At 34.4% G+C, this 8,908-nt stretch overlaps 1 protein-coding gene across 1 annotated transcript; it reads right to left on the minus strand.

Moving 5' to 3' along the window:
* Positions 1 to 826: 826 nt before the first annotated feature.
* Positions 827 to 8,779, minus strand: LOC140052343 (gelsolin-like protein 1). Its single transcript, XM_072097867.1, has 10 exons — positions 8,671 to 8,779; positions 6,221 to 6,477; positions 5,868 to 5,933; positions 5,617 to 5,744; positions 5,145 to 5,253; positions 2,845 to 2,955; positions 2,471 to 2,640; positions 1,958 to 2,033; positions 1,633 to 1,728; positions 827 to 1,411 (listed from the first exon to the last, which is right to left on the minus strand). Exons 2-10 carry the CDS (start codon positions 6,464 to 6,466, stop codon positions 1,319 to 1,321), a joined length of 1,095 nt encoding a protein of 364 aa, XP_071953968.1. The 5' UTR covers positions 6,467 to 6,477; positions 8,671 to 8,779; the 3' UTR covers positions 827 to 1,318.
* Between the last annotated feature and the right edge of the window lie 129 nt (positions 8,780 to 8,908).

The following is an 8,908-nucleotide window of genomic DNA, read 5'->3' on the forward strand; positions in this document are numbered from 1 at the left end:
TGGCTCTATAAGATGTTGATAACACAATATATGCGTGTAAATGGCAATATTATCGTATAATTACTGAATTTTAAAATATGAATAATTTTGCCAAAAGGGTCGAAAAATGCCAAAGTTCCGACCCTTTTATTTTTTGACATAACTAGTTCCTATGGCTCTATAAAGATGATGATAACACAATATATGCGCATATATGCCAATATTATCGCATAATTATTAAATTTTAAAAGGTAGATATTTTGGACATTTTTCGAAAAAATCCCTGTACTATGTACAGGGCAATTTTCGATAAATTGTTCGACCATTTTATTTTTTCACATAACTAGTTCCAATGGCTCTAAGATGATAACACAATATGTGCGTATATATGGCAATATTATAGCATAATTATTGAATTTTAAAAAAGTGGATATTTTGGCCGAATCACACTTTTTGTCACATAAAGTTTGATACTGTAGCTTTATGATTTCTGGCATGACATACGGATAACCATAATATAATGGTAATGTGATCTCCGCATTTTACCACAGAAACTTGCCAAATTTCGACCTTCTATTTGTTTTTGCTTTTTTCGAAAAAAATGCATGTACTGTAGTACAAAGATTTTTTTCGAATGATCACAATTTGATATAATTGGTTACTATGACACTATTACACAATGATATGCACGTATGATTGCATAATTGAATATTGTCATATTTTAGGCAGACCAGTTCCATCCCATGGAACCAACCAATTCCACTTATGGGTATGGTAATTCACATACAGCAACTTTGGTATGATATATTCAATCAAAAGACGACACAAAATAAACAACAACTTATAATCTACTACGCATGGATGAAAACATGCAAATCATTTACTAAAATCATTTGTTTGGTTCACATGATCAAGTTTGTCCTTTCCATTTCATGCCGTCTTTGAAATTAAATAAAAAATCTTCTATCCTGGATACGCTGGTGGATTGTCTTCCAAGAAACCTTTTGACAATGACTTAATTTACAATTTAAAGAATAAGAAGGCTTATAGTTCGCATTTCTCTCGGTAATTATGGATTTAAATCGAGTCATTCATTTTAGTACAAGAACCGTCAAGTTATATGTAATCAAATGTAGGCCTAGGGCTATATAATTTATAAAGTAATAACTTATACAAATCTAAATTAAGCAACTAATTTCAATTTATAAGTCTTAATACACAACTTATTGATTGAAAGCTTTGGCGCTAACTGCTTCCCTATAAATATTAATAATTGTCAATAGACATTATTCGAAAAGTATCAAAAGATGTCCACTCTCGGACTTCTGCTTAGATCCATTTAGGAAAGGGTTTTGGAGAATGATTTTGGTTCACGGCCCTCCGATACGCAGGTGATTGGGATGAATGGATGTTTGGTTTTGCTCAAGTAGTTCTGAAAAGAAAAGAATGATAATGTATCATTTTAAAAATACTGTATTATTAGGGGGGTGGGGGAAATGCGCATGTCTTAAGGCCAACTCCGACAGCGTATTGTGACCATATATGTAATGTCTATGCTGAGAATAAAACTTATTATGGCTACAATAATAGGTACAGTCAACTATTCTAGGTTGTAGACGGTGGTTCGTCTTAAAAACCACTTGTTTAACTTACGTGAGCGTATGCAAATGCGTTTTTCTTCTCTGATGCGTCAGCTGCTTTACCGATCCACACATACATTTCAACAACATTGTCCAGTAGAAATACATCCTGAATATTTTACATTTGTGACAAAATTAACAATAAAGAAATACAACGTCTTATCCGGGGTCTTAACACAATGTCTATCGATACTATTGAATACGAAATAACACAGGTGATATGCAATACAGTACATACAACAATGACAAAAACGTTAACAACGGCATAACTAATTAACGGGTAGCATCACTTCTAGGCCGTATCAAATATTTGTTTAAAATGATAATGTTACACTCACCCCACTTTGCAATTTGCTTTTTGGAAGAGAACCATTGGCTACTTGATCGAAGTGAAGTTTACCTCGATCTTGCAATCTATGAAAATAAAAAGATTATACTTTAAATGACTTTCTTTAACCTATCCCCCTAGTGTAATGAATATGACGTATTAAGTTCAAATTTGCGTGTCATACCTCATATCCCGTCTTCATTTGCGTATTATGTTTAATAATTTATCATGGTTTGTATTTGCATGTCGTAGCGGTAGCCTATTCCTTTAGAATGGTTCCACCTAATCAAATGACTGATGAATGAATATAACATTGTATTCTTGAGCAAGAAAGAATCATGTCATTATGTCTCTTCTCATGTGTCCTCATAATAGAGGTGTCCCTGTATAGTGGTTGGTCGTAGTGATATTTCCCCATGTTTCTTTCACAGGAAAGTGTACTCTCTTATGGGTGTTCCCTCAATAGGGTGTCTCAAATGAGCGGTTCTAATGTACTGTGACGTAATAATTCTTATCTCCTTACCTGAACATGGCAGGCTTGGAGGTATTGTCAGTCTGGTCTTTGGCAGATTCTAGGGGTTCGTCCGACAAAGCCTTATTGAACGGATGATCAGAGGTTACTCGTCTGCTTTCAAGTGTTTGACTCTCTGCCTTTCCGCGCTCGCTCTTCAAGTTAGTTAGGTATTGCATAGCCTATGAAAACAATTGATTGGTGTCCATTCAGCTGACCAATATAATCATCTGATATGACATATGTTTGTCGTTCTATCTTATAAAGATGACCAGGCAAGAGATGACCTTTCCTAAAAACTTTACATGAACTAATCTGACAAATCATATCTTATTCATACTTGGGAGTGGAATACAGGATTTGAACCATAACCTATGGCGTTTTACCTTGAATTTTTCGTCTTTGTTGCAATCCTCACCATTCCACTGGTACAGCTGCAGACCAAGATCAAGGATGAATACATCGCCAGGATTTAAGCAATGTTTGTTTAATGGACACTGAAATAGATAATATCGTTCATTATTTTCCAGACAGATTATAAGTGTACCGTACGTTCCTATATTTAAGCACAAATAACATTTCCAGAATGTAATACGTCACTTGTTCAATTGTGGCGATCATTTAAATCCTCAGCTTGAAACAGGCACATCACTGAAGCATTGTGCAAGTAGTGAAGCGATATTGGTATTTGAATCAACAACAGGTATACTGTAGTCATTCCTCGCTATATTCTACTGCGGCAATATTTGATCGTATACCATACAGACCTTATTGTTATTATTATTACTAGATGGTACGCTCGCTTCGCTCGCGTACCATCTAGGTCGTGCCCACAGATGGTTCTCAGCGTTAAAAAAACTGGCGATTTCAAATGTACGTACCGCAGGACAATAATACATGTCGTTTACAGGAACGAATAAATAGACACTGATTTTTGTACTGTAAAATTAGTACCCTGGGAATTACTTCCGAAAGAGAAACTTGTCCCAAAATGAGACCAATTGTTTAAGTCAAATTTAAACAAACTTAAATTGTGTTTTGTATGTAACATTTGGGTTGAGGGATGGGAAAGAGGATGGGTGTAAAGAGGAACAATTTTTAAATATATTCTTTACCCATTTATTAACGAAATATTAATTGTTTTCATGTTTTACAAATAATATACCACTAAACACAGTAAAACATTGCGATTTAATACTTTGTTGAAACTATCACCGTAATAGTCGATTGAAATAGTACAGTACATGTAACGATACATCACTACGACGTATATATGTTTATATAATGTAAAACAATTTGTGAAAACCACCTCTATTCGGGGAAAATCATAAATTCGATTTAATCGTCAATAATATTAAATTATCTAACTCAACTTAATTAGTAGGCCTAATGGTTTTCAATTGTTTCTTAGAGCAAATTCATACTTAAGTTGGTTCCTACCCTACCCACCCCCTACCCACCAAAGTTGTTCTGCGTTTAGGGCATGTGATGTACCGTAGGCCTATCCTCTACTGGTTTTACAACGCTACTCATGCCAGTGAGGAAAGGGTGATGATATGGGTGGTTTAACTGCAATAATAAAGATGTGTACATAATATACGGCGAGTGAAAACTCTAGCTCATTATCCGTTTAAAAAAAATTTATATCCAACCTCTGCAGCACAGATTGAAAAAATAATGGATCGAATTTCTGTTATGAGTATACAGTACCTGTACTTGCCTTTACGACGCCTGAGGGAATAGACACTTGTGGAACAGAGATTGGAATGTTCCATTCATCGCAAATCAATACATTTGTATAAACGTATATTAAATCTATCAAAATAGTATTTTTTAAAGAAAATCGGCCTGTCTTCAACATTATGATGCTATACTCGAGCTGTTCAACCGGTTTTCAGCCATTAAAAACAATTATCGTAGGAGGAGATAGGAAAATGCGAAGCATCCTCGTATTATTGTCTGCGGGTATTTTTCAAGACGGACATCCATTAGAAAGTGTAGACCACCATCGAAAAACACCCCTATTTGGGGCAAATCGTTGAACCTAAATTCGTTTTAATCGTCAATAACTAATTATCGAACCCAATTTAATTAGTAAACAGGGTTACATCAGGTGGTTAAAATCAGTACCGAAAGTACGAACCAACTTTATATACCATCGAGTAAACATTCTAGAAATAACGCGTGATTTACCGAATTTTGCCCTTACGTAAATTTATATATAGATTATTATTATTATTTATTGCCAAAAACCAGTTACAAACAAACAAAAACACAGAAACTAAGAGAGTAGGCAGGAACCTAAAAGTGAACCTAATCACTATAACAAGAGTTCAGGTTCCGTACTCCCAAAGTAACAACAATGATATATAATAAACTATATAAAAATATTTAAATGACAAATAGACGAATCAACAGTGTCAATATAAAATAAACGGATAAAATACATTATAGTCGATTCAACAAAGTCAATATAAAACATGTGATTTAAGTGAATTTAAAAATGTTGGAAAACTGTCTAAAATTAAAGAATTTTTAATTGTTGGACTGAAATGAAACATTTAGAGTGTAGTAACACACGTCATTGTCGAAATACCTGTAGGCCTACGAGGAACGTAACAGTGAAAGTATACCTATACCGTATCTTTCTACAGTATTACATTTTGAACAATAAACATCGCATTACCTCTCTGATTTGGATGTTCTTCTTAACTCCAGAGAAGTGAAGCAGACGGGCTTTGTACTCTTTGGGTCCCACGTGACGGAATCCGGTATCAGCCCCACCTTCCATAATTCTATAATCAACAATGTTCTGTTATTAATACTCAGTATAAAATATTTTGTAAATAAATGAAATGAAAATAAATGGAATGAGAAAAATGAGAATTTATTATAATATATTGTAAAGTAACACAAAAAATGAATCAGATATTTACATATAGTACTATATATAAAGTACTTTTTAACGAACGAAAAACAATTAAAAACAGCTTTCCTTGTTTTGTATTATATTTAAATTCTATGTTAACTGAACTGGACTGTTTTTATTGTACTGGAATACATTTGCTTCAAAACTAGGCATCTTTAAAATTAAAGATACGCATTAAACAACATAAAAGACTTTTAATTTGAATACAGTACTGTTGTAATACACTCACGTAATCGCTTGGAAATAGGATTTAAATAGTTCCGATTCATAGTCCATAACCTCTCTGTGTTGAACTGGTTTATCATCTAAAAATGTATCTAGTTCAACCGTTTTATAAGCAGCTGTACCGTACTCGTCCTGTGAACAGAGAGAGAAAGATGTTTTCAGCTCATGTAGACCTACGCTTACAGTAAAGAAACGTACATCAGGACACCAATTGGAATAGGTCAGTACATTTTTGGGGAAAATATTCACTCTTACCTGAGTTGAATCTGATCCGATCCAGAAATGGAGATCATGAAGAAGTTCATCACCTTCTGGGTCTTTCTGTAAAAACAAAAATGTAGGGACACATCACGGATGTAAAATTGCCAGTGTTTTAGCTGTCTACATTAATGATGATAAATTGATGTTTCAATTAAAAATACTACAAAAGTTAATTATTGCATAACATTGTGTTTTTGTTAATCCATTTTCAACTTAAAATTAATTTCGTTAACCCGTTCTAAAGAAATGAATGCTCTGAAACGATAATACCCCTCTCAAAATGCACCAACCACACCTTGCCAAGCAATGTTAAAACGACGTAATCAAATTTGAAGGTCAAAACTTACGAATGTGTTCAAAAGAATGTAAGAATCTCCATTGTAGAATTTGCCGTACTCTTCTTTTGGCCAGTGGGTGACCTTAAATTTGACGATACGCCAAATCTGCATGCCAACCTTCTGGCCAGCACCCTGCCATGCTGGTTCGGTCTCTGCCGACGCCTTCTTCACGTTCTTTTCCGTGTCAGATCCAAACAATGCCAAGTTAGAATCTTTCCAGTCATATTCTTTTGGTTTTACGAATCCAGTCGGCATGTTTGAATTTTCTTAGTAGAAAAAAAAACACCACAAAATAAAGGGTTTAATAAGGTGTAATTAATTTGTCATGAGTGACGGTTTGCCGCTAATCAGTTTCAGTGATGTTGTGGCGAATCCACGATTTTTAAATAGTAGGCCTAGCATGTGTGGAAACAAGTATACAGAAATAATCATCATTGAACTTAATTTATTTATATCTGGTTATTGTATTGTATTGTTCAATATCTTTCAGAGATAAAGATTGCATTAACAGAAATGCATATTTTACCCAGCACTTACAGAATGTATCGCTTAGAATTAGATCTAAAAAAAAAAACCCGATACGAAACAACTCTGGGTAAAGAGAAAATGTTGGAGTACAATCTGGTACCATCCTCACCAAATGACCCGATATCCAAGTGTGAAGTTACCATGGAAACATAATTGGATATTATATGTAATAGATATCACGTCGCTTTGGCTGAGGTCTCATCTCATCGTGTCATAAAGTTAACTATCAAAATGTCAAGAATCAAGGGCCTAACTCGGGGCCTAACTAAAGGGTTTGGAAACAACTTAACTTCTAGTAGCACTGAGCCTTGGTGCTATAGGCCTAAGCTGTTTCATTCTGACTTTCTGAGAATTCCAGGTATTTTCATTTGTTATTGACAGACTAAGCCTATTGCCTGCAGCATATCACACTGTCTAGATTTTGTGTAACGACTCCTTCTAAAACAAACTTTTACCGATGCTGTGTTTCTTCACTTGTGTGGGGTTAGGCCTATAGTAATTTGTTTAGAATTGTATGTGTTTAATGTTGGCGTAATGGAACTGTTAAAACATTACAAATGTTTGCGTTGAAGATATGCATGTCTATATGTCTGTCTGGGAGTCGAGGTTATTACACGGTGGGCCCCTAAAAATGGTCACATTTTGAAGAATTGTCGCACTTCATAATATTTTCACTTAATATTTGTTGAACTTAAAAAAACTTACTCATCGCACTAAAAAATAATATTATCTCAATGATACCCATCGTTGAAACAGATGTGATAACTTGTGAATTTAAGACTATGTATGATAGCCTATACCAATTGTATACCCTCGGTATTTAAACCTGTTAGCATAATGTGATATATGGCTACGATAATTAAAATGATGTAGCCGTCTTCAAAATTTATGAAGACAATCTTATCAAAGAATCAAAGAACTTCTATTAATTTAACTTACGACCCGTTATCAGGGATTCCATACAGTCATATCCCTTAACTCATTTATGTTACCTTCCTTATAAGGCGATCCTACTGGTTTAACATGATCCAGTCAATTTGGACTCTACCATTAGATTTAAAGGTGAATCAAGTTGTTGTTAAAAACTATTACAAAATATTCCACAGTTTATCTCCATCTTAAATAACATTTTCATTTACCAAGTGTTGTCAACGCTTCTGCGTCTCATAAAAGACATGGTTGAAATAAAATAAAATTGTAAAAAAAGCAATAATTTTGTTTATTAATGAGGATTATTCAGTTTAATAAACTGAATATGGAGACACAGTAATGTATAGACTCTGCTTAGCTTTTGGGCAATATGTACCCATGAAACATCACTCAATTTTATGAATTTATGAAACATTTGGTAAGTCAATTGTATCACGTGAGAGGGCAAAGTACAAAAGTGTACAGAATGTGTTTATTGTAGGGCGTGTCTCCAATTTATTTATTAAATTGATTTAATATTAGTCGGGATATTAGTATACTGAAGTCCCTCGCGTTTGCGCCCTAATGACGTCATAACAGTTCGTTCCTGGGAAACCAGTGGGGGTTTGTGATTTATATTAAAATCAATTTGTAGTGATGCATCACCAGGCACACGCGAAAGACTGAGTAACAGCAAATTAAAGGTGGTGGCAACACGTATATTAGCTCTGAAGATGTTCTACGAACCGGGCCCCGATATCATTCGAGGATGAACACATTTTACAGTTTAATAATCATTACCATACTAGATTGATAAGCATGCAATTCCCGGAAACTATAAATACACTATTACATAAATGAAGAGTATCCGTATTGGCAAATAATCCGTCGTTTAAACCAAACGAACTGACTGTTCGGAAAGTTTTCATAATGTTCATTAAGTGTATATAAAACAAAGAGTTGGAAATATGGTTGGAATTAACAAATATTATAATTATCTAAAACGATTTTAAATATCTTACCTATTTAAATGGCTTATGGCGAATCTTCTACTGTCGGTATTCAGAGACCGAATGCACTTCCGGAAAGTTAAAGACTCACGTACACCGATATTGATACAATCGGCATACCGTAACTACCCAACCAGCCAATCAAATGGCTATAAAAGACCAATCCCTGGACATACTAGGTGATACCATTAATGAACAGGGGTCGGTGAAATACAGAGTGACACAAACACAAATCGTCAAGTTATTGAAC

The sequence above is a fragment of the Antedon mediterranea genome, chromosome 6, assembly GCF_964355755.1.
Source record: "Antedon mediterranea chromosome 6, ecAntMedi1.1, whole genome shotgun sequence".
Classification (NCBI taxonomy): Eukaryota; Metazoa; Echinodermata; class Crinoidea; order Comatulida; family Antedonidae; genus Antedon; species Antedon mediterranea.

Excerpts from the sequence above, each read along its gene's own strand:
- LOC140052343 (XM_072097867.1), bottom strand. The coding sequence starts at position 6,466 with ATGCCGACTGGATTCGTAAAACCAAAAGAATATGACTGGAAAGATTCT. Across the intron at positions 5,254-5,616 it reads TCCTATTTCCAAGCGATTAC|AATTATGGAAGGTGGGGCTG; the intron begins GTGAGTGTATTA and ends TGTTGATTATAG. Across the intron at positions 2,034-2,470 it reads TCCAAGCCTGCCATGTTCAG|ATTGCAAGATCGAGGTAAAC; the intron begins GTAAGGAGATAA and ends TTATTTTCATAG.